This window comes from Carassius carassius, chromosome 37 (assembly GCF_963082965.1).
Source record: "Carassius carassius chromosome 37, fCarCar2.1, whole genome shotgun sequence".
Classification (NCBI taxonomy): Eukaryota; Metazoa; Chordata; class Actinopteri; order Cypriniformes; family Cyprinidae; genus Carassius; species Carassius carassius.
Genome location: NC_081791.1, coordinates 15,393,424 through 15,420,774, shown reverse-complemented (window position 1 = coordinate 15,420,774; position 27,351 = coordinate 15,393,424). Strand labels below are relative to the sequence as shown.

Below are 27,351 nucleotides of genomic sequence, written 5' to 3'. Positions count from 1 at the left end.
ACTCCACCGGCCTCGCTCCGTTCCCACAGCTCTCGGCCCCGCCCCACTCGTCCAAGTGCCTTTTGTCATCAATTTCTTAGCTTGACAGCTCTAGGTCTTCCATTATATAAAAAAGCAGCATGAACATTTTGCTAAACTTCAGTAAAGGGTCAGTAAATGATGACAAAATTTAAATTTTTGGGTGAAGAACTTCATTAATTATAATGCAGTATAATTAAATGAGCTTAAACCTCTCTCATGAAAGACAAGACAGAGTTGTGAAGTGCACATATGGGAGGACTGCTTACTTCACATTGATGTTTGCACAGACGAGCATGTCATTCAGGAGGAAGACTTTGCGCTCCTTAGACTTGAGGACTTGACCTTTCTCGCCAAAGACGGTCTCAATAAGTGTCTCAGACAGAATCAACTGCTTCTGATCAGAGTTCAGTTGCTGTTAAAAAAAACAGTTTTAAAAAGTAAATGAATGTTTCCATAACATGACAGAACACTTGCATCATCCATATGTCTGGGCTTTTCAGTTTAGATTGTTTACTTTGAAGTTATGTCGTTTGATTGATCTTCATTATTTTAATTTCATTAAGATTTTCAAAAAGCATACAAAATGAATGAAAAATAAATCCTATTTCTCAATTTTTTTTCTCCTCGGTACAAACATGCAGATTTTGAACCATCTGAAATTCTAAATAAATTATTGAAATAAATGTAAAATGCTTGTCTTCAGGATTATTATTTAACATTTCACTAATAGTGGGTAGAAAGAAATAAGCAAAAAATTATTATTTTTTAAACAACATGTAAATATAATACAAATTAATTTAAACTTACAAATGTTTGCTTTCTAGTTCATATTTAAACATTAATTTCTAGTGGGAAAAAAGAAATACACCAAAATATGCTGTTAACTCAATATGACAAATACTCTTTTGTAAATAATCTAGTAAATAAAAGTAAATAATCTAGATAACCTTTTAATAACTTTTTTGGCTTGACAGTATATGACAGTATAAACAATATGTTGTCTTTTCACATTTGCTATAGTTGCCTTTATACAATATTTTAGGAAGGGGGTCCCTTGTGCTAGCAGATAGATGACCTCAGAGCTAATAGACATGAGATCAAAGCCACGAACACAAAGATTTTGATATAATGGGTTCTTTAATAGCTGCTACTAAAATGACTTTCACTGACAACCCGCCTTCCTGGCATAGAAACGTCTTCGTCAAAGCTATTTCTGGAAAGAGGAAATGTGGAAAATAGCAGTTTGATCACACTGCCTGCCGAATTATCTTGTAAAGTCATATCATTGTGCTTTTTTGGGTTGGTAATGCTTTGAAGTGTGTGTTTGTAGTGTGGTGGTCTCTGACCTTACTGAGGTTACGGTCACTGACGCTGCGAGTGAGCTGATGGATTTCAGCGAGCTGCTCGGCCAGCCGTTTCTGCTCGTTCAGTTTCTCGGCGAGAGTCTCGAGCTCAGTGAGGGCCAGCTGCAGCGGCAGTCTGTCCTGATGCCCCACAGGGGTGTTTTTCAGCATGTCCTGTGAAACACAGACAGATAAGTCTGCATATATTCAGTAATTACTACCTAATTTCTCATTTAGCCAACGCTTCTGTGCAAAGTGACCTATAACACACTTATTACAAGGTCCCCTGCAAGCAAATGATATTAAGTGGCATGCTCAAAGCCACAATAATCCAAGAACTGTGGATATACAGATACAGACAACCCAGTTAACAGTTTAGAATTTTACTTTACTCAGTTAACATTTACATAGGGTTGTTAATTCTACTTCATGGCAACCTTTCTGTATTCGCTCTAATTTAGCCATTTCAGCTCATTCTTTTTAAAAAACCATGCCACATAGAACACTCTCTGTGTGAACTCAAAAGTCCCAGAAAAACAGCCAGCGGTAAAAGCCTCAGCACCCCAGAGATTACATGCAAATGAAGTCATTGAATATAAGACTGATTTAAAGACAAAAAAAATCCTTGCAGAACTTGACTTTTGCTTCTGTGGTAAAATAAGAAAGTCTTGTATAAGTAATCAGCATACACAAGGGATTTCATCAGGTTTCAGTTTTACATATTTAAGCATTATCTGCACAGTATCATATCATGGTTTTGATAGTAAGCACATGCTGTATTTAAATGATAAATATAATGTGCTTCACTCGCACTTGCTCTTTCACTTCCTCATGTGTAACATTCTGAGGAAATTCCACCATTATTAAAGAGTTAAACTTCTTATTTGTCATTTGCCATTAGCTTTGGGTGTGTGTGAGAGAGAGAGTGTGTTTGGAGCTTTCAGAGTACTAACCTGCAGTAGGAGTATGAACTGAGGAAAGCGCTGAATTGGTTTGACCATCAGGCCATAAAGAGTGATTCTGTCTGTACTGGCAGCCTGCTTCTTCTACAACCCAGAAGAACACAAAAACAGGTCAGAAAAGACAGGGACTAGAATGGAACTAGATATTTATACTTTATACAGGTTTCCCGATATAAAATGGTGAACAATTAGGAGAGGGTTGAGAAGTTCACCTTGAGAAACTCCAGGAATGCTGGCTTGGACATACAAGCTTTCTTAATAAGAGCCATAGCATTGGTGAAGTTGTTGACATAGTCGCTGTACACATCTAGCACCATCGATTTGGAAAACTGGAGGAGATGAAAACAACAATCAGCTCAGTGGCAGACATAACAATCCACAATTCAGACATAACATAAGATCCATATACTTCTAGTTGAGACCCAGTGCTTTGTAATCTACACACTTTCAGGAAAAAAAGGTACAAAGCTGTCACTGGGTCAGTTAAACATCTTTATATCTTATTTATCCCTAAATTGTACATATTAGTACTTTAACATTACCTAAAGTGTACATATTAGTACTATTTGAAAGGGTACTATAACTTTAATATGAAGGGACTATTTGAAAGATTGTTTTTCATTTACTGATCAAACTGTTTTAACGCTATGTGCTCAGCTGCAGAGCACAGTCTGCGTGATGCAGAGGAAATTAGAACACTTTCAATAGAACTGCTGACTACAGGATGTTCCAATTTTCCATCGCTCAACACAGAAACACAAGAAAGTGAGTCATGTTAGGTTATAAATACAGAGCATTATAAAGTCCAATTGACTTTTATAAGCAGATCTGACAACCCTTATGCAAAAACCTTCATCTTAACCTGAAGGGGAATACAAAAGGTTATATTTGTGCCCATCCGAATCTGCTGGATCAATGCTATGCAACTGTGCAGTGTTTCAAATCAAAAACACATGAAAAAAATGAGACGCAAATCAATGAAACCTTAAAGTCTTTGTAACCAAAGCAAAAAAAGAAAGCTCAATGAACAAAAAACCAGAAGCTGTAAAACACACCACAAATTGAACGTTTAAGTAGAACAACAGGAGACGTACTGAAGCAACAAAAAGGTCTCCGATTTTCTCAGTATGATCCCATTCTGCTACACGGGAGGCCAGAGCAATCTGAAACATGGAGTGACACTGCAGGATCTCCTTCAGTCTATAAAAAACAGGCTGGATCTTCTTCAAGCTCAGGATCCGCGGCTCCGCCTCCATCAAAGGCTTCTTATATTCCTAAAATATAAATTCAGGTAGTTTTTTTTTCAGGGGTTTTTATCTCTCTGTTGATTAAATAAATAAAAAATTTACATCTGCTTTTGTCAGTTTAATATAATACAATAGAATTAATGAATCTCCCAGCTTTAACAACACAATAAGATAAGGGTGTATTTATAAATTTTGTTTTAGTTTTTACCATGCTGAAAAAAGGTGCAAACCACCTTAACCAAAATGGGTAGGATGTTCAGTTTAAATGGTTTTAGAGAGGGTTTGGGCATTTGTCAACTGCTCAGGCTGAGGGACCAGCTGGCTAACCAGATTAAGACCAGCAAAATACCGTAGGCAATTTTTTTAACAGTATATTTTCCCTCTTGTGTTATATTCCTAATTTTCCCCTCCTTTATACTTCATTAAGAAATTTGAGGAATATTTCTGGATCTTGAATTATTAGAAAAGTGATCATTAAGAATCCTGATATAGTATCAATACAATCATATGTAATGTCATGATTGTGTCACTGACCAGCAGGATCCTCTTGAGAGAGTCTAAGTAGCTTCTTTCACTCTGGATGATAGAGCTAAGAATATGACGCCTGACAACCTGTGACATACAAAAATTCAAAATTCAGATAGGTTAACTGACAGCAAAACAGCGGCTTAATATGCTCCTATGCTTACCAAGGCATCAGTAAAATACAGTAAAAACAGTTAAATATAACTACAATTCAACATAGCTGTTTTCTGTTTTAATTCACTTTTAAAAGCCGTTTATTCCTGTGATTCCAAAGCCATTACTTCAGTCTTCAGTGTCACATTGAGTGTCTTTGGTGCTCAATAAACATTTCTTATTATTATCAATCAGCTGTGCTGCTTAATATTTTTGTGAAAAAAGGATTCTTTGATGAATAGAAAGTACAACATTTATTTGAAATAGTTTTTTTGTAACATTGTCACTTTCAGTCAATTGAAATAATCCTTGCATAATAAAGATATTATTATCTTTCAACAAAAAAATAAAACTCACTGACCAAAAAATTTTTTTAGGTAGAGTATGTAAATATTTCATAAATGAGCAGGACACATATATGATACTGACAGTAATGTAGGCAATTTCACGCTTAAGCACATACAAACACGCACCTGTTGGCTACTGAGCCCTTCTGGCATCGGAGAAAGTTGAGGTGGTGGATGTTTGAGTTCAGATACAGTCACATCCAGATATCCAGAATCTTCCTCTGTGTCATCTGCACATTGAGAGTGAAAAGCACAGTTAAACTCCTCATTCTCACTGGCATCTACTATTCCAATACCTTCCATCTCATCTAACTTCTACCTCTAGTTAAACACTATTCTGTAGCTCTGTAATAACATGCCACTTGCTATCTCAGAATAACTCAAACATTCAAAGAGGCATCTAGTCTCTAGCATTGTTTCTGTACTGTAACCTACCAGGTGTCAGAAAAAAACACCAGAAACTAACAAGAGGAAATGAGAGTCTAAAAGTCAAACCTGTGCAGTCTTTTTTACTCAGGAAGGACACTTTTCGCATCATGGCTATTTTGGTCTTTTCCAGTCCATCTTTCGTGCCATTCCTAGCTGCTTTCATGAGCTGTTGAACCTATGGGAGGAAACAGAGATCGGTTGAGTGCATAAGATGGCAGCAGGGAACAAAATAAATCAGCAAAACTAAAAGAGAAGAGATAAATTCCTGTTTGTAGATCAGTGTGTTCAGCAGCACCAGGACAAACCCTCAAGGTCCCTCTCTTGCAACACTCAGTGGATTCATTTCACACAGATTCTTTTTTTTATTGTACAAAAATGACTCTCCATTGTAAAATTATAAGCATGATGGAATACTATAACTACTAGCTATATAAGAATTTTGGCGAACAGTTGAAATTGCAACTAAATCTACATAATCTATATTTAGTCTGATGTGTAATATAACACTGATCTTTAAAACTGAGACAAAACATGCTGCAGAGCTCGGTTATGGCTTCTTCCATGTGCATTTTTCCTTGTCATGTCTTTAAAAGAGGTTTCCTATTTTTTTCCATTCTGAAAATTAATAAGACATTTGAACAGTAATATTCAAAACAATTTTTACAAGTTAAATTAACTGTTTTCTATTTTAATATATTCTAAAAAGTAATTTATTACTGTAATGGCAAAGCTGAATTTCCAGTCTTCAGTGTCACATGATTCTTCAGAAATCATTCTAATATACTGATTTGGTGCTCAGGAAATATTTATTTTCATTATCAATGCTGAAAACAGCTTTGCCGTTTAATATTTTTGTGGAAACCATTATGCATTTTTCAGGATTCTTTGATAGAAAGTACATTTATTCATAAAAAGCAAAGACGTATATTGTTACAAAAGATTTCTGATACAATTTATCAGTTTATTTCATCCCTGCTAAATAAAAGCATTTTTTTTAAATACAATATATTTAGAAATATTACTTAAAATATATTTTGAATATGACATAAGTATTACATACAAGAGCAATTTTGGTTGTCTAATGTTACTAATTATTAACTGAACTTAAAATAGAGGAAATTCTAAAATTCTAAAATTAAAAGAAAAAAAAAAAAAAAATTTAAACAAAATCTAAAATCCAAAACAATTCCTTTAAGGAGCGGTCATATCACAGTTATGACAGAAAATATATGCACAGTCATTCATAAGTTTTGTCACGTCTCAAGTATCAGTGATAACTACACACCCACCACTCTATAATGGTACCTTAATGTCATAGTTTTGTTTGAGTTGGCCGACATCTCGAGCCCCTAACCGCATGGCTAGCTCACGCCTGGTCTGGACACATCGTTGCTTTAGACGTCGTACATCTGGGGAAATCTATATCCATTATCATAAAGCCATGTCCACAGGCAGTACAGGGGGTGGGGGTTGAAATATATCGGTGCATAAAGAAAGATGGCAAAAAAGAGGGGAGAAGGAGAAAAACAATGAGATTTAGGGAGTGACAGACACAGGCAGACAGTGATAACATCAAGGCCAACAACAGAAGGAACTGAAGACAGACATAACAGCGTAAAGAAGACAAGAGATTTAGCCTCAGAGAGTGTCTGTTGCGGTTCATGGTACTAAAACTTCACACTTCAAACAGCTATACCACTTACAAATTATTCATTAAAAAGAGTTACCCAAGTTCAGACAGCATAAGGCCAAGTCTGGTTAGTCTAGTTAAGGATTTCTGTACCTGTTTTCATGCATGATCTGTGGATTAAGACCTGATCCTCTCAGCATGCATCAACAGACATTAACTAAGAACAGGAACAGGGTAAACCCAGCAAGGAAGGAGAACTGAAAGAAACCGAGCGCTAAAAAAATCCTTTCCTTTTTTAAAGTTGAAGTGTGTAATTTCTGCTCTACTGATATCACTGAACAGAATTAGCATAAATAGTGATTGTTTTCAAACAGGTTTCATTCAGGCTTCTATCTGCCATTGGTCACACAAATCAATAGCTCCTCCCCTACACAGACGCCATTGGATAAGCTAATGCTGGGCAGCATGGATAGACCACCGTTTTGATATTGCTTTCGATTTGTTAGTGATTGTATGCTACTATCTTTTAACAATGCAGAATATGTAATTTATTCATTTTATTACTTATTTAGTCAGTTTTGATAATAAATGGTCAGTGTATTTGTACCTTATTGCGGGTGGGCTGCTTCGTCTCACTATCTGACTGCTCGTCGTAACTCTCAAACTCACTGGAGCCCCAGCCGTTGTCTATCAGTCCAGACTCACCAGACCTCTGCACCTCCTCGTAGATCACATCATCCTCTAAAAAATATTAACCAAAATAATATGAGGTAGGAGGAAGTAAGATGTCCTGAGTCAAAATACATCTAAACCGGAAACTTACTGCACATGGGTTGGCTGGTATAGGCAAGTTACTACAGACTGAAATCAAACTGTGCTATATGAACGCTGTAGAATAATTGCTCTTAGTTTGGACTTCAATAGCATCTGCACTTTTTTGGTTCTGGGTCGCATTGCCTCCTCAAAATCTTGAACACCCCCAGTGAATTTAAGTACCCCGTTCAATGGCCCAAGTTGGAAGATCTGTCACCTTCCTTAGAAATGATGTATATTTTTTGGGTCAGATGTTTCTTCTAGGAAAAAAAGGCCTTAATGCAGATATAACAGACCAGATAGTTTGACTTAACTAGAAGGAAATGTCTGAAATCTGATTCTTGTTTGTAAACATTGCAAATCTGTGCACGGTTTGTTAACATTTTTGAGTCTTTTGAAACTCTGTCATCTAATCAGAATAGAACAGAAAATGCTCCGGCAAATAAAATTACCAGTACCTTTCTGTGTTAAGTTTGTGGATATTTCCTTCAACCATAGATAACAACACATTGTAATATACAGTGCTGCTTGAAAATTTGTGAACCCTTTAGAATTTTCTATATTCCTGTATAAATATAACCCTAAACGTCATAAATATTTTCTTTTGAAAGATGATCCATTGTTACATGCCTGTGCACTGCAAAAGTATGTAAATATCTATGATTAGCAGCTATTTTGAAGATGAAATTAGAGTCCTCTGTTCAGAGGTGTTTTCAATCAATGCAATTACTATCAGGTGTCACTGCGTGCCCGGTTTTATTTAAAGAACAGGGATCAAAGTCTGATCATGTATGTAGAAGTGTATCATGGCACGAACAAAGGAGATCTCCAAGGACCTCACAAAAGATTACAAAGCCAACTCTAAAGAGTTTGGACTCACAAATCCACAGTCAGATAGAAAGTGGGAAAATGGAAGAAATTCAAGACCACTGTTACCCTCCCCAGGAGTGGTCCATCAACAAAGATCACTCTAAAAGCAAGACTTGCAATATTCCACAAGGTTGCAAAAGCAACCAGGGTAACTTTTAAGCAACTGAAGGCCTTTCTCACAGTGGCTGATGTTAATGTTCATGAGTCCACCATCAGGAGAACACTGAACAACCATGGTGTCCATGGCAGAGTTGAATGAAATGAAAGCCACTTCTCTCCAAAAAGAACATAGAAAAAATATTTTGTGGACAGATGAGACCAAAATAGAACTTTTTGGTTTAAATGAAAACTTTATGTTCGGGGAAAAGAACACACCGCATTCCAGCATAAGAAACTGGTGGTAGTATCATGGTTTGGACCTGTTTTGCTGCATCTGGGCCAGGACAGCTTGCATCATTGATGGAACAATGAATTCTGAATTATATCAACAAATTCTAATGGAAAATGTCAGGATATCTGTCCGAACACTGAGTCTGAAAAAAAAGCAGGCAATGCAGCAAGACAATGACCCCAAGCACACAAGTTGTTTTACCAAAAGAATGGTTAAAGAAGAATAAAGATAATGTTTTGGAATGGCCGAGTCAAAGTACAGCCTAAAAGGGACAGTACCCTCAAAAATGAAAATTACCCCATGATTTATTCACCCTCAAGGCATCCTATGTGTATATGACTTTCTTCTTTCAGACAAATCCAACCGAAGTTACATAAAAAAATGTTCTGGCTCTTCCAAGCTTTACAATGGCAGTGAATAAGTGTTATTTTTCAGTAGTCTAAAAGAAGTCAAATAAAGCGCATCCATCCATCATAAAAGGCATCCCATATGGCTCCGGGGGTGAATCGATGCAAGAAATAAGAAAAATATTACTATTTAAAACTTTTTTTAAAAGGAATCTGCTAACTGTTATACATCCATTGACAATACAATGGCATTCTGGTGGATGACGCAAAATGTAGGGAAGTGAAGAATGCGGAACAGCAGAGGAGAAAGCAAAACGAAACACCAGTCAGGAATTATAAGTACAAAATGAGGATTTCTAAAGAAAAAATGTCGGAGGATGTCGATATAAACCAAGAGGAGTCTAGTTTTCCTTTGATAAACAAAGGATATTTTGCTTCCTTTGCTCCTGTAAACTATGCTATGGCTACATCCTCCAACGTCATCTACCGGAACGGTGCTCTATTGTGAATGTGCATACGACAGTTAGCGGAAGCTAGATATTGCAGTTTCTGAAGCATTAAAATTCAATGTTATTCTTACAAAAACACATCGGTTTTCTTCAGGAGGCCTTCATTCACCCCCAGACTTTATTTGAGTTTTTTGGACTACTGAAAAATAACACCCATTCACTGTTATTATAAAGCCTGGACATTTTTTTTTCCACATATAACTCAGATTGTATTCATCTGAAAGAAGAAAATCATATACACCTAGGATGCCTTGAGGGTGAGTAAATCGTGGGGTAATTTTTTTTAACTATCCCTTTAATCTAATTGAAGTTTAGCAATTATTGAAGTAATTAACTGAAGCAAGCAGTTCATAGGAGGAAACCCACCAACATCCCATCAAAGATTCACATTCTTTTGCAATGCACAGGAATGTAACACAGATTTTTTTTTCTCAATAAATAAATGACAAAGTAAATATTTGTGTCTCATTTATTTGATTTCACTTTGTCTACTTTTAGGACCTGTGTGGAAATCTGATGATGTTTTGGGTCATATTTATGCAGAAATATAGAAAATAATTCTATAGGGGTTCACAAACTTTTAAGCAGCACTGTATTCAATTCAAATTTGATACAACTGAAAAATCAATTCACAAAATTCCTTACCACAGTACACTGGTAGAGTAAATAAAATATAAATAAATAAATAATTGCTCTCCATTTAACCTCACTTCTACCTTGAAGAATTATTCGAGATATTCAATATTCAATAGGGTGATGACAATACTGATCCGGACAGATGACACCCACAGTCAGACACTGACCTGCATCTGGTGGCGTGATGTTCTCACAAGGCACATCATCGTAGATGACCTCTGAGCGAGCAGGAGGAGCTGAGTTCTGTTTCAGTTGTTCAGAGGGTGAATTTTCCTCTGATTCAGGAATGGCTTTCCCTGGAGGAGCAAGAAGCAACAAAAACTTCTAAATATATCTAATAAACTCTATTACACAAAGGATAATAGACTCCTAATAGAACTGTTTGATGGATACTTGAGCATATTCGAAGCAAGAATAACAAAAAAAGGATAGGATACTACTTTAAGTGGGAGGGACATTGGGTTAAGGATCTAATTTGAAGCACAATAAATTCAAACATAACTTAATAATCATTCATCAGAACTTCAGCATGTATTAAAAGAATAGTTCTTCCAAAAATTAACATTTTGTCATCCTTTACACACTCTCATGTCTCTCTCTCACTCTCATTCCAAACCTGTATAAGTTTCTTTTTTATGTTGATCACAAAATAAGATATTTACAAGAACCAAACAGTTGTTGGTCCCCATTGATTTCCATGTTTGTTTGGTTTTTTTTTTCTTAATGACATTCCAGCATCTATGGCTATATTCATGGCAAGAACCAGTTGATTAGGAGGGGGGTGTATTAGAATCTTTAGAATTTAGAATCTTCAATTCACCTAACCTGCATATCTTTGGGCTGTGGGACCATTGATTTCAATAGTAGGGAAAGAAATACTATGGAAGTCATAGTCCATACAAACTGTTTGATTACCAGTGTTCTTTAAAATATTTTATTTTGTGTTCAAAATAAGAAAAAAAACAGATTTGGAATGTCATGAGGGTGAGTAAAAGACAAAAAGTTCATTTTTGGCTGAACTATCACTTTAAGCTCAGTGCTGGTTGAGAAACTGAGTGCAAATGAAATTCAGCTATGATTAGCACAGAAAAGCACATTAATAATCCTTTTGACATAGATGAGCTTATATTCTGACTACAGTACTACAACATAACAAAAATCCTCCTACACGAATGGCAGATTGACGATACGTACACTGTGCAGTGTGTACAGATTTGTTGACAACCTCTTTTTAGCTAATGAAGTCGCCTGCTGAGTCTCCCCCACGGGAACTTAAAATATTTCAAAGTGAAAGGTTCTTTAAACTGTTTAGGCCTCTGAATATCTGAAGGATATATCGAGACTACTGTCTGGGATGTCAGAGGGAGATCATTTAAAATTCTGAGAACACGTTAATTAGGAGTAGGAGTACAATATATATATATCTACCTTGGGAATATTCCAGGTTAAACCCAAGTTAAGCATCCGTGGCATGTTGTTTACCACAGAAAATCATTTCTTATCTTGCAGTTTGTAAAAATGTGTGAAAATTTAATGAGAAACAGTTGAATTTCTGGCATTGCACTTGCATAAGTACATTTCTCTCAATATGTGCGGCTCAAAATGATTTTCTGCAATAATCAACATCATGTCACAGATGTTAATAATCCAACAAAAAAAGACTTGACTGGGTTGCTAATTATTCCTGAATGTTGGTAAACAAAAGGCTTAAAGGGATCAAGACAGATCTAACTATGCTCTATGCAAAGGATCATGTACGGTAAGCTGGTTATTATTATATAGACCACTAATTATTACACGGCTACTGATCAAACAAATAAATACACTACCATTTAAAAATCTGAGGTCAGTAGAGGTCAGCAAGGTTGCCTTAAATTGATATATACAAATATTTCTATTTCAAATAAATGATGGTCACTTGATCTTTCTATTCATCAATGAATCCTGAAAAAGTATTGTGGTTGCCACAAAAGTATTAAGCGGTCATTTTGTTTTATATGTTTTCAATATTGATTCAATATTGAAAATCAGCATATTAGAATGATTTCTGAAGGATCGTGTGACACTGAAAGCTGGAGTAATGGCTGGTGAAAATTCAGCTTTGCCATCACAGGAATAAACACAATTGTACAATATATTAAAATAGAAAACTGTTATTATAAACTGTAATAATATTACATGTTTCTGCTATTAAAAATGGTCAACTATAACATACAAAACAATCAGCTTAGCAGTAAGACGAACACTGCAACTATTGAAGTAATATTAAAATGTAAATCCTCTGAGATAAGTAGAAGTACAATTAATAACTGAGAGAAAAGAAGCTGTCAGTTGCATCTTGCAAGACAGAGCAATTCTGCCATGATACAAGATACAAGAACATAGTTCTAGTTTAAGTTAACAATATGAACAGACTGATAATACAGTACTGTCATGGGGAACACAGAATTTTAGGAAATATGAGATGACTGAAGGTTGGGACTGATCAATCAGAATCAAGTATTCCAGAGAGCCGTGTAATAGTCAAAGGAGATCTAAAGTCAAATACAAAAACGGCACAGCTATTCCAACTGTCCTGGGGAGTGGGGATTGTACCTTTATGCAGTCGCAGAGTGAGCTCTGAAACCACACTGAACCATTCCCGAGAGTGCACTGGGGCTGCACACACATAGCAGAGATAGCTTCGAAGTCACTTCTACTATGGCCGTTGAATTGTTGACACTACCAGAACTTCTCAAAATCATGCCAAGTAGTTTGTTAGTTTACATTAATTATTTGGAACATGCATACAATTGTTTCCAATGCAGATTTCACAATTTAGGAATTTAATGAATTATATTGACAAGGGATCTTATATTCATTGTATGATTTTGTTTGCTCAGTCACTTGCTTGTTGTGTTATTTGATTGGATTGCAACAGAATTTTCTAGAAAAATCTCCACATAATCTGATTAATTAGGCTGAACCCAGCATGGACATTTGGCTTGGGTGTGTTTTTTTCTTTTTCCCCGTGAGATTCCTGTGGGTCTGGATTGGATTAGTCATTGCTATTTTTCAGATCTCGGATTTCCATGCTGATTTGTGCATTAGTGTGGATTTACAGAAAGGCATGGCATAGCCCCTTTACAGAGCCACCAACCTGTCTGAGCATGTTTGTGGGGAGACTTCTGGATAGCTGTATAGAGGCACTCTGGACAAAAATGTGAACCTGGAGATACATTTTCAAACAGATTTGTCAGATTTAAGCACTGAAATGCCTTCCCAGCCAGCATTGATTCACAAACGCCATGGAAGAAAGCTGAATCACAGCTGAGCTTTGTTTCTGTTTTGTGAATCGAATCAATGTTGATATTGTACTATGTTTACAATGACGTTTTGAAATTTCAACAGTGACTTAACTGTATTTTCTTAACTGTATTTTTTTCTATATCTAATGCTATTTCAGTGCTATTTTAACATTTTAACATTGTTTTGATATAAATTCATGGCTGAAACATGATAGAAACGACATTATTTTGACCACAGTTACTAGCCAGCTGGGTGTTTGGACTGCTATTGCAACATTGTATCAACTTCTTACACAATTTGGTGCATCCAGCTAGTCCAAGTAGACTGCTTTAAATAGATTTATCTCGCAACATTTATAACCACAAACACTAGAGATATTCTCTAAGTAGGATACCTTCATAAATGTTATTTCTTTTCCAAAGGCTTGCTTGTTCATCAGCTACTCTAGGCTCCGTCGAGACAGAACACCTAAAACAAAACAGAAATGCAGAAGTATTGAAATACTGCCCCTCCATGTTTATTCTTGTCAGTCACTGTGTGCTAATGGTCCCATCACATTACCACTAGATGTCACTAGAGCCAGTAATACAGTAGGAAATGTGTTAACATAAAAAGTAAATATTCAACCATAGAACTATACTGCTAAGACATAGAGTAAAGTCCTTTGGGGGAAGAACACCTCAAACAGTAAGCCTATAAAGATTTAGTGTCTATAACGACATCCTGTAGGAAAAAGAGGAAAATATTTGAGGAATAACACATAAGGCATTCAAACAATCTTACCCATCAGGAGATTGTCTGGCCACCATCTCTGTAGGAAGAACAGAAACTATGTTTCATAATTTTCCAACAAACAGATCACTGATTCTTGGGTGCATGGACAAAATAAGTTATAAAAACGAGTTTTATCCTATGGTTCAAGAATCAGTGAGGTAATCTAATATACAACATACATAAAAACAGTATTATTTTGTGACTAACGCGTACTGCAGATTGACCTGAGTTTGTTGTGTGAGGATGTGTGGGGATATTTTGGTCCTCCAGACCAGCAGGGCTCCCTCCGTTTACCGCCTGCTGATTACGCTTCATAGCTTGACAATAAAGTGCATTTATGGCAGTGCTACCATTAGTATTTTCTGAATGCTCAGCTTCCACATGAGGAGTTCCTGACTCTTTATTCTCAACAGAGTTCTCCACTGTTTTCTGCTCATCTTCGCTGTCATCAAACTCAAACTTCTCGCCAGTTTCCTCATCTTCATCATCATCTTCTTCCTCCTCCTGGGCCTTCTGAGTCACAGAAGTGACCATGGACTCTGAAATAACACAAAAAGGTTCACGGCTGAAAATAGGATAAGAGCCACATTTTAAAAACTGCTGAGATTTTAATTCCCAAAGAAATGTGATAGATATTCATAACTACGATTGCAGACACACAGTCCAATGGAAATGTTCAGACTGACCTTGACCGATCCAATATGGCCAATGGCTTATATATGTATAGAGGCCCACAGAAACAGGCACTAATGTGTAATCTATGTTGCTACTGTGTTCTGGGTGGTTGTTTGAATGTTGCTAGGTAGGTGGTAGTTGGGTCTTTAAGAGTGGTTACTTGAGTGTTACTATGCAGTTGCTATGGTGTTCCATGTGGTTGTTCAAGCTAGAGCTGTAATCGGGCCTTAAAAGTTAGGCCCGACAGGACCCGAGCCCGACAAGTACATTTTGTTTGACAGCTTTTAAAAAGCCCGAACCCGTTTACAGCCCGACATTATTCAAATGTGCGCACGCACACAGCTCTTTTGCCTTTTGTCAAGTAGGAGTCACTTATAGATCTTTTAACATAATTTATTCATAACTAACGTAGACTACACCACTTGGAAGTTGGAATAATGATTATATTTAGCCTATAAATAGACCAACGCACCAATAAAAACAAGTCTTTTTTAACAAATAAAATTAAGATACATTTTTAATTTAGATGGGTATTTGGCAATAACGAAATTAAGATAAAGGCTCCGCCGGATTTGCTTCGCCACTAGCAGCTGACATTTAATAGCCTAAAAGAATAATGCCAACATTAGCGTAAATACTCAGTCCACATTATGCATTTAAGACTCAATTAATATTTAGTTATCATTTAAAAAACCTTTACTCACAGCGATTAGGCTAAGCCTACATGTTTTTGTGGAGGAAAATGATTGAATCCACTGTAGATGGCTTCAGCGCGTTCCTGCGCTCACTGATGGTGCGTCTTTATTCACTCATTATTCTCATTATAAACATGATCAAAAATTTTCCACACCTCTTTAGTTGCTGGTGCAACCAAAACGTAATCGCCAGAGGCAAGCCTCCGTTACACCTACTCAGCATCTATTTTCACATCTTTCTCGCACTAACCGAAACACATCACATGACCGGAGCGCAAGCCCGAGCCCGACCCGAGCCCGCGTAAGATGATATAAATTAAGCTCGAACCTGACTGAACCCGTTCGGGCAAAGATCTTCAGCTCTAGTTCAAGCATCGCTAGGTTACTGAAAAGGTGTTCTGAGTGTTTTAAGTGTTGCAATGGAATTGCTCTGATGTTCTGAGTGTTTGATGGTTGCTGTGGTGTTCTGAATGGTTGTTTGAGCAATGCTATGTGGTTGATAGCATGTTATGATTGGTTATATAAAGGGGTCATATGATATGATTTCAAGTTTTTCTTTCTCTTTGGAGTGTTAAAAGCTGTTTGTGAATAGATAAGACTAGTGTTGTCACGGTACCCAAATTTCAGTATTCGGTACCGATACCAGTGAAAATACACGGTTCTCTGTACCAATTCCAGTACCAAAGCAAAACACAAAAATATGCTAATAAAGAAACACACACACACACACACACTTTTTATCACAAAAAATAAGACAAATGCCATTCGTTATACTTATTTACAATTCTGTTTACATGTAAAATTAACTTTTTATTTTGACGGGCTACTTTTATTTTGACACTTTTTACTCAAATGAAACCGTAAAATGCTTGTGAAGTGACTCAGAACAGTTCTGGTGATGTTGTTTATGTATTTATGTCCTCATTAATGCAAGTGTCACGTGCTTCAGTCTATGTAGTAAACAAACCCACACATCTCTGCCATTCATTCATTCATACAGAGACGTGCAGAACATGCAGGATTCATATTTCAACCAACTTTTGCGGCTTAACATTTACAGATACTGGGCCATATGGAGATTTTATTTGATTAATTTATGTTAACTTATTATTAGTATTAAAATGTAAGTTTATTTTTCATGAATGGATTTTGAGATTCCGTCCGCTTTTTCTGCTTTGCGTTAATCATAGCGCTGTATGCGTCAAGAACCGGGTTGACCGGGCACTCGGTACCACCGGTACTTAAAGAAACCTGGTACCATGACATTTTCATTTTTTGAGTACCGACTTGGTACCGAAGTACCGGGTCTTTTGACAACACTAGATAAGACACCTAAAGTTGCAAAGACTAAAGTCTCAAACCCAAAGAGATATTCTTTATAAAAGTTAAGACTCATCCACGCCCTCCTAAAATGCCTTGTTTAACCATGCCCCAACATGTCTATGTCACGATGTGGGAAGATTTGCATAATGCCGCCCAAATGCTCACACAAAGAAAGAAGGGATAACTTTGATTCTCGCTGTAGTATTGTTGCTGGTGCCGCCATCTTGTGGAGATGCTGTGTGTTTCGTTGTGAAAGCAAAACTACTTTTTTTGCCCTTCCAAAAGAGGACACGACTAGAAATCAGTGGTTTAAGTTTACAACACTGTTCCAGAACAGTTCAACCCAAATATTCAGATATGTGCGCCACACTTTATAGAAAATGCCAGCTGTTCTGACTCACAGTCTGTAAATATCTTTACATATTTAAAGGATTTGGCACTGATGATTCAAACGTGAGTTTTGGGCTGTGTAGAGTTGCGCTTGTTGTTCTCTGATCACAAATGCAGACATGGTTTTATGTTTACACGGCGCGATGAAACAACACATAAAAAGACAGTATAAGTCATTATAATCTAAAATTATATCCCCACTGGATGCAAAAAATTCCTCATTTGTAATGGGTTTTATTGTTTTTGTCTTGTCACACAAGTGTTCTGACCAGCACACAGGATCACAGTATGGCAAGGGGCGTAACATTTCCATCACACGTTTGAGGCATTCGGCCAATCACAACATACTGGATAGCTGCCAATCAGAGCACACCTCGCTTTTCAGACCGATGAGCTTTGTAAAACAATGCATTTCAGAAAGGCAGGGCATAGAGGAAAAACAATAATGTACAGTATGTGGAAAATAATGTGTTGTTTTAACCTTAAACCACATAAACACATTTCATTACACCAAATACACAAAATAATGTTCTTTTAAGCAACATCATGTGACCCCTTTAAGTATTTCCAATGTGAGTGGTTGTTTGAACAGTGCAATGGTTGTCTTACGCTGATATGTGGTTTATAGAGTTGTTGTTTAAGTGTTGCTATAGGATTGTAAAGAACGTTCTGAGTGTTTGTTTAAGCACTGTGATGTTTTTGTTTTTCTTATGTGACTGACAGCATGTTCTGAGTGGTTGTTTGGGTGTTGCTATGTTTCGTTGTTGTTTTAGTGTTGATGTTCTGAATGGTTGTTTGTTTTTACTATGTGTCTAATAGCATGTTTTAAATGGTTGTTTAATTGTTGTGACTGTGGACTACAACCACCAACAACAAGTCAAAACACGATAGACATGCTTAAGCACTGTGACAGTGTTCTTAGTGTTTGTATGAGCACTGTGATGGTATTCGGAGTGTTTGATTTTGTTTTTGCTTTGTGACTGATAGCGTTTTTTAAATGGTTGAATGGTAACACTTTAGAATAAGGATCCATTAGTTAATGTTAGTTAATGTATTAATTAACATGAACAATCAATGAACAATAAATTTTTACTGTATTTATTAATACAAACATACAAACACTCAAAACACCATCACAAAACTTAAACACTCAGGACACTATCACAGTGCTCATACAAACACTCAGAACACCATCACAGGGCTTAAACACTCAGAACACTATCACAGTGCACGTACAAACACTCAGAACACCATCACAGGGCTTAAACACTCAGAACACTATCACAGTGCACGTACAAACACTCGGAACACAATCACAGTACTTAAACACTCAGAACACTATCACAGTGCACATACAAACACTCGGAACACAATCACAGTACTTAAACACTCAGAACACCATCACAAGCCTTAAACACTCAGAACACTATCACAATGCTCATACAAACACTCAGAACACCATCACAGAGCTTAAACACTCAGAACACTATCACAGTGTACATACAAACTCTCAGAACACCATCACAGAGCTTAAACACTCAGAACACTATCACAATGCTCATACAAACACTCAGAACACTATCAGAGTGCTTAAACACTCAGAACACTATCACAATGCTCACACAAACATTCCGAACACAATCACATTACTTAAACACTCAGAACACTATCACAGTGCACATACAAACACTCAGAACACAATAACGGTGCTTAAACACTCAGAACACCATTACAGGGCTTAAACACTTAGAACACCATCACAGTGCTCATACAAACACTCAGAACACCATCACAGGGCTTAAACACTCAGAACACTATCACAGTGCACATACAAACACTCAGAACACAATCACGGTGCTTAAACACTCAGAACACTATCACAGTGCACGTACAAACACTCGGAACACAATCACAGTACTTAAACACTCAGAACACCATCACAAGGCTTAAACACTCAGAACACTATCACAATGCTCATACAAACACTCAGAACACCATCACAGAGCTTAAACACTCAGAACACTATCACAGTGCACATACAAACACTCAGAACACCATTACAGTGCTTAAACACTCAGAACACTATCACAATGCTCATACAAACACTCAGAACACTATCAGAGTGCTTAAACACTCAGAACACTATCACATTACTTAAACACTCAGAACACTATCACAGTGCACATACAAACACTCAGAACACCATCACAGGCCTTAAACACTCAGAACACCATCACAAGCCTTAAACACTCAGAACACTATCACAATGCTCATACAAACACTCAGAACACCATCACAGAGCTTAAACACTCAGAACACTATCACAGTGTACATACAAACACTCAGAACACCATCACAGAGCTTAAACACTCAGAACACTATCACAATGCTCATACAAACACTCAGAACACTATCAGAGTGCTTAAACACTCAGAACACTATCACAGTGCACATACAAACACTCAGAACACAATCACATTACTTAAACACTCAGAACACCATCACAGGGCTTAAACACTCAGAACACCATCACAGTGCTCATACAAACACTCAGAACACCATCACAGGGCTTAAACACTCAGAACACTATCACAGTGCACATACAAACACTCAGAACACCATCACAGTGCTCATAAAAACACTCAGAACACCATCACAGGGCTTAAACACTCAGAACACTATCACAATGCTCATACAAACACTCAGAACACCATCACAGTGCTCATACAAACACTCAGAACACCATCACAGGGCTTAAACACTCAGAACACTATCACAATGCTCATACAAACACTCAGAACACCATCACAGTGCTTAAACACTCAGAACACCATCACAGTGCTTAAACACTCAGAACACCATCACAGGGCTTAAACACTCAGAACACCATCACAGGGCTTAAACACTCAGAACACCATCATAGGGCTTAAACACTCAGAACACTATCACAATGCTCATACAAACACTCAGAACACCATCACAGTGCTTAAACACTCAGAACACAATCACAGTGCTTAAACACTCAGAACACTATCACAGTACTTAAACACTCAGAACACCATTACAGGGCTTAAACACTCAGAACACTATCACAATGCTCATACAAACACTCAGAACACCATCACAGTGCACATACAAACACTCAGAACACAATAACGGTGCTTAAACACTCAGAACACCATTACAGGGCTTAAACACTTAGAACACCATCACAGTGCACATACAAACACTCAGAACACAATAACGGTGCTTAAACACTCAGAACACCATTACAGGGCTTAAACACTTAGAACACCATCACAGTGCTCATACAAACACTCAGAACACCATCACAGGGCTTAAACACTCAGAACACTATCACAGTGCACATACAAACACTCAGAACACAATCACGGTGCTTAAACACTCAGAACACTATCACAGTGCACGTACAAACACTCGGAACACAATCACAGTACTTAAACACTCAGAACACCATCACAAGGCTTAAACACTCAGAACACTATCACAATGCTCATACAAACACTCAGAACACCATCACAGAGCTTAAACACTCAGAACACTATCACAGTGCACATACAAACACTCAGAACACCATTACAGTGCTTAAACACTCAGAACACTATCACAATGCTCATACAAACACTCAGAACACTATCAGAGTGCTTAAACACTCAGAACACTATCACATTACTTAAACACTCAGAACACTATCACAGTGCACATACAAACACTCAGAACACCATCACAGGCCTTAAACACTCAGAACACTATCACAGTGCACATACAAACACTCAGAACACCATCACAGGGCTTAAACACTCAGAACACTATCACAATGCTCATACAAACACTCAGAACACAATCACATTACTTAAACACTCAGAACACCATCACAGGGCTTAAACACTCAGAACACCATCACAGTGCTCATACAAACACTCAGAACACCATCACAGGGCTTAAACACTCAGAACACTATCACAGTGCACATACAAACACTCAGAACACCATCACAGTGCTCATACAAACACTCAGAACACCATCACAGGGCTTAAACACTCAGAACACTATCACAATGCTCATACAAACACTCAGAACACCATCACAGTGCTCATGCAAACACTCAGAACACCATCACAGGGCTTAAACACTCAGAACACTACCACAATGCTCATACAAACACTCAGAACACCATCACAGTGCTTAAACACTCAGAACACTATCACAGAGCTTAAACACTCAGAACACCATCACAGGGCTTAAACACTCAGAACACCATCATAGGGCTTAAACACTCAGAACACTATCACAATGCTCATACAAACACTCAGAACACCATCACAGTGCTTAAACACTCAGAACACAATCACAGTGCTTAAACACTCAGAACACTATCACAGTACTTAAACACTCAGAACACCATTACAGGGCTTAAACACTCAGAACACTATCACAATGCTCATACAAACACTCAGAACACCATCACAGTGCTTAAACACTCAGAACACAATCACAGTGCTTAAACACTCAGAACACTATCACAGTACTCAAACACTCAGAACACCATCACAGAGCTTAAACACTCAGAACACCATCACAATGCTCATGCAAACACTCAGAACACCATCACAGGGCTTAAACACTCAGAACACTATCACAGTACTTAAACACTCAGAACACCATCACAGGGCTTAAACACTCAGAACACTATCACAATGCTCATACAAACACTCAGAACACCATCACAATGCTTAAACACTCAGAACACTATCACAGTGCACGTACAAACACTCGGAACACAATCACAGTACTTAAACACTCAGAACACTATCACAGGGCTTAAACACTCAGAACAGCATCACAGGGCTTAAACACTCAGAACACTATCACAGGGCTTAAACACTCAGAACACTATCACAATGCTCATACAAACACTCAGAACACCATCACAGGGCTTAAACACTCAGAACACTATCACAGTACTTAAACACTCAGAACACCATCACAGGGCTTAAACACTCAGAACACTATCACAATGCTCATACAAACACTCAGAACACTATCACAGTACTCAAACACTCAGAACACCATCACAGAGCTTAAACACTCAGAACACCATCACAATGCTCATGCAAACACTCAGAACACCATCACAGGGCTTAAACACTCAGAACACCATCACAGGGCTTAAACACTCAGAACACTATCACAATGCTCATACAAACACTCAGAACACCATCACAATGCTTAAACACTCAGAACACTATCACAGTACTCAAACACTCAGAACACTATCACAGTGCTTATACAAACACTCAGAACACCATCACAGTGCTTAAGCATCTTTATGGTGTTTAGAGTGGTTGTTTGAGTGTCGCTACATGATTGCTTAGATGTTCTGAGCAGTAATTTGAGTGTTGCTATGGTTTTCTGAGTGGTTGTTGGAGTATTGCTATGTGATAGATAGTGTGTTCTGAGCAGTTTTTAAGGACTGCTAGGCTATGTGATTGGTGTGATTGCCATCCCCTAAACCTCATTGTACATTACTACAAATGTTGATTTGGAAATATTTATAAAAAGGTTTTAAGAATAGAAAATAATTCTGTAAATCTACTGTATTTTATTTCATTAGCATTGTGTTTATCAGTGTAACCACTAAGCCATAGTATAATCCCTAGGGCCTGCCTGCTATGGACTGATTGCAATGAAACATTCTGAATTAGCATGCATAATGAAGTTTCACATTAAAGCATAAAAACAACAATAAAAAATGAGGTCTTTACAATTCAGTGCACATTCTGTATCTAAGCAGCAACATTTGTTTACCATTATGATGCCAGACTGAGTCAAAGAAAAGGCACAAAAATATGTTTTGACCATAACATTGGAGACAAAACCCTTGCGAGTCATAAGATTTGTTCGGAAAAATATCCAAAACTCACAAGCTAAAAGCCAAAACTCCCTCCCTCTGATAACACATAACACAAACATCGAACAGCTGGACAAAATAATACAGATGAAAATCTGTTACATACAAAAAAAGTATGAGTGAGTTGTGAGCTGAATCCAGAAGTAATGACAGCATTTAACTTTTGCTTTAAACTACAAAGTCGAGTTAAGCAACAAAACATGACATCACTTTTTGGCAATTTCTGACTAGTTGTTAGAACGTTACGTTTAGCAAAGAAGCAAAAACACAGTAATAGAGATTACAGGCTCTTCTCCACTGAACGGAGAAAAACTGATCATGTGATGAGCAGGATTACACATGACCAGATGGTCTCTATAGAGAATACTGAAAGTACTCCATAATAGTAAATGGTTTCACTCGCTCCAAGAAAGTGGGTTGTGCAAAATCAACAGTGTTACAACCAGATACAAAGGAGAAATTTCCATGCTCACATTTCTATGTTTGAAAAATATCTCGGAATTAAGTTCCCTCCAGTTTTTTTATGGTGCAGATTTACCTTATAAAAAAACACAAATCGGTTACTCAAGTCAATATAAGCTCACGACTTGACAATGGCTCTAAAGGTCAGTAATCATGCAGTGCTCAGGTGCTCTATTCCCTTCAACAATCACAAAACAACAAAACATTTGTTTACCATGCCTCTTGTCCTCATTCCCCTCTCTCCAGCAAAAGTATGAGAACCCCTTAGACCCGGCCAGGTGGATTTTGGGTGAAACTAGAAATTTAAGCGATTGTCTCATGCAAGCAGTCTCCATGGCTGCAGGATAGTTGTCTGTCAAGAGCAGGTGGCATATGGTGGAAGAATTGCTCTGCTGCAGCATATGGTCAGTTACCTTGAGCACATTGCTGAGCACTCAAGCAGTTTCACAAGCTCTCTGGAGATTAAGAGGGTAATGCTGTATTCCTGCAACTGGGTAACTGTTTCAGAGTTTTACACTGTACTGTTCTGTAATATACCAGAACAGGTGACCTGCATGGGTCATTTACAGCTCTTACACTGTCATTATGGTTTCTCTTTGTTTGAAAAGTGCGCACCCTAATGTGTCATGCACCGCTACCCTTTGTTTGGGCCTTGTTTATACCAGTGAGAGCAGTGAACAGTGTGATGTCATGTGGCTCACCTCCTCAAGCATCTTGGCAGGACTAGCAAATCATGACTAAATGACTAAAAATCAAGTTCCTAATGTACAATATGTATTCATGTTGATTTCATATGGTTTTAAAAAACTTGTATACGATTTTTAAGAATAGTTTTAAAGGTTTAATAAAAAATGTAATGTGGTGTAATGATCTATGTGTTTAAAGTTACAACTTTACAACTTAAATGTGAATGTACACAAATGAAAAAATGGCAAAAAGTACTTTTTAAAATATTATAAATAATTAATTTGTTAATATCAACAAAAAAAAACACATGACGTTTTACAACCTGAACTAACCTTACCTTATAATAAAAGGTCAAATTATCTCATATATTAAGAGACTTATTGATGGTAACAAAAAGTCATAAAGTCCTGCAGCAGAGTCGTTATTGTTTATGTTATTAAAAACTAATGAAGTGTTTTTGGTCAAATCAGATCAAATCAAATGACACTTGTTTAAAATAACTTAATAATAAAAAAAAAAAAAGTAAAATAATAAAATTACTAAAACTAAAAATTATACATTAATAAAACAAACTCAAATTAAAAAGAAACCTACAAATAAAAAATAAAAGCCAAAATTTAAAATATTAATTAATACTACAATAGTATATAAATAATATTAAAACTACTTGGTCAGCATGGGTCCTCTCTTTTAATTAATCAACTGAAATTAATTACATTTTAAATATCTAATAGATCCAGAAAACAACGAGCAGCATGATCCACGTACTAACCTTTTTCAGGAGGGTTAAGAGGCTGTGGAGATGCCATGAAGTTAATATGTAGTCATATCGGCACTCCTGTAAAAGAGAAAAGCTTTGTGTCAACACATGTATTCTAAAATGTTCAACTCAAAGTCCCTAAACACACACAGGATGGTCTAGTGAAACACAATGCCTTTAAACTGTAGTGCAACTAACACCACACCCCTGGATATCAGTGAAATATAACTTTTGCTGAAATAGAAATTTTTCTTGTGCTGTTCATAAACATTACAGTTTACTGAAGGAGACTGGGTGAAAATGTTAAATTCCTCAACAGTGCGTGGCAGATCCAGGCTTGACTTACCAGCTGAATCCTTGCACAATATCTCCTCCCACATTTACTGGGAGAGACTCTCAGCGTGTGTCAGAACAACACAGTTCAACCAAGAGGAATGACCGGAGGATGATACAGAGAAATGTGCGGCAAAGACTTCAGGACAGGTTTAGTTGCATCAGTCAGTACTCGGCACCAGCATTTATAATAAAATTAGCAATTTGTTAACTGCACCAGATGTCTTCCTTCCCATAACGTGTGGCTCTAGTAATGCCAAGGCCATGAGTTTGATTCCCAGGAAAGGAATACTGACTTGGAATGCACTCTAATTTGCTAATAGTGCTAGTTACAGCTATTTACACAAAGTACTTGTAAAGAGTTTATCTTATTTCATGAAAGATAACATAACAGCTGGAGGTCAGTGTGCTTGAATTATTCACTAGAAAAAAATGTGCAGGGGGAAGACCAGGCTGAAGCCAGTGAATAGACAAAGGCAAATAGCATATTTCCCACCTCGATATATGCAGCAAGGTTGAATGGTTGAGAGTAAAGCACATATTAAGAGCTGCAGGCCCAATGAATGGCCCAGGCCGCCCAGCAGCTCCTTTCAAATAAATTACACATGCATCACCCTGGACACGGCCACAAAGACAGAGGCATCTGGACCTCCACACATATTAACTCTCCATGGCCGCTCTTTTCACAGACAATGTTTACAATGATATCCTTCTCCACTTCCTGGAGTTGCTTAGTGAATTTGCATGTAATCAATGCATTGGACAGCGGATCTGATAAAGTTAAGGAAGACGAGATTTTCTGATAAAACACTGTAGCTTTGAGACTAAAAAATGACCAAAAGGAAGGGTTTGATTCAAAATGGTCAACCCACGTGAGTGAGCTCATATCAAACCACTGGGAGCGAAGGCTGAAGGACAGACCATGAATCTGCTCTCTGATTAGCTTTAGCACTGAACTGACATACAGATGTCAGATTAGCTTTTAAATGTCACACATATACCATAGTAAAAGTCATCCACTATTGCCTTCAAATGAAATGTAGCTTTGATTGGATGTTATTGTCCACCAGGCTTGTTTAATTTCCCTCTTGGATCAATACAGTCTATTTATATCAATCTTTTTATCTATCAAAATGTCAAAAAAAATCTATTTTTGTTTAAGTAGAGGCCAGATATATATTCATATCAATCATATAAGTATCAAACAATTATCAAAGAATCTAAATCACAAAAGAACAAAACAATTTCCCTGTTAAGTGAATTTACAACATTCTTTCTTACTGTATAGCAAAAATCACAGTACATAAATCAGATAGCATAACGTGGTCAGATTATGCAAAATCTTATTTTTTTTCTTTTCATCTGAGCATGTGGATGATTTTTTCTTTTTATCAACAGCTTCAGTGAGGTTATGTTACACTGTCTGATTTTCATCTGTGAAACAATATAAGCACTAGAATTTAGCTTCTTTTTCCAAAGAAAGACTTACTCACAAGCCTGGCTTTACGTCCCTTAAATGTCACCCCTCTGATATTGTCCTTATTGATCACAAGCTATCAATATAAATCCATTGTCATGTCTGCTCCCATCTTTGCGCAGTGCAGCCATCTGTGAATCTAACATTGATGACACCACTGTCTTCCTCAGAAAGCACAGCAATTGTGAAGAGCTGATTTCAAATGTTTCTTTTAGTGAAGGAACAAAGTTCTGGGTCTCCCAGTCCATTAACTGACACGGCTTCTCCCACATATATGAAAACTCTTCTCCCTCTATTCTTTTTCCTCAGTCCCTCCCTTTTTCCTTTCTTTG

General features: G+C 37.1%; 1 protein-coding gene across 4 annotated transcripts in view; it reads right to left on the bottom strand.

Moving 5' to 3' along the window:
• The window catches only part of arhgef10lb (Rho guanine nucleotide exchange factor (GEF) 10-like b), a 46,009-nt gene extending 18,658 nt beyond the window's left edge, over positions 1-27,351 (bottom strand). Inside the window, exons 1-17 of one of the 4 annotated variants that reach the window (XR_009425880.1) lie at positions 27,032-27,351; positions 25,222-25,287; positions 14,510-14,824; positions 14,295-14,322; positions 13,906-13,979; positions 12,819-12,881; positions 10,391-10,519; positions 7,265-7,398; positions 6,333-6,446; positions 5,094-5,202; positions 4,725-4,828; positions 4,108-4,185; positions 3,421-3,600; positions 2,539-2,655; positions 2,318-2,410; positions 1,368-1,538; positions 288-433 (exon numbers count right to left, since the gene is read on the bottom strand). Coding sequence is in view for 1 of the 4 variants with exons in the window: in XM_059527756.1 (XP_059383739.1) it covers positions 288-433; positions 1,368-1,538; positions 2,318-2,410; positions 2,539-2,655; positions 3,421-3,600; positions 4,108-4,185; positions 4,725-4,828; positions 5,094-5,202; positions 6,333-6,446; positions 7,265-7,398; positions 10,391-10,519; positions 12,819-12,881; positions 13,906-13,979; positions 14,295-14,322; positions 14,510-14,824; positions 23,977-24,163 (2,042 nt within the window). In the remaining 3 variants the exon portion in view is untranslated. Of the gene's footprint in view, positions 1-287; positions 434-1,367; positions 1,539-2,317; positions 2,411-2,538; positions 2,656-3,420; positions 3,601-4,107; positions 4,186-4,724; positions 4,829-5,093; positions 5,203-6,332; positions 6,447-7,264; positions 7,399-10,390; positions 10,520-12,818; positions 12,882-13,905; positions 13,980-14,294; positions 14,323-14,509; positions 14,825-23,976; positions 24,164-25,221; positions 25,288-27,031 lie in introns of those variants that run through there. The other 3 variants (XR_009425881.1, XM_059527756.1, XR_009425879.1) reach the window with 3 other exon arrangements.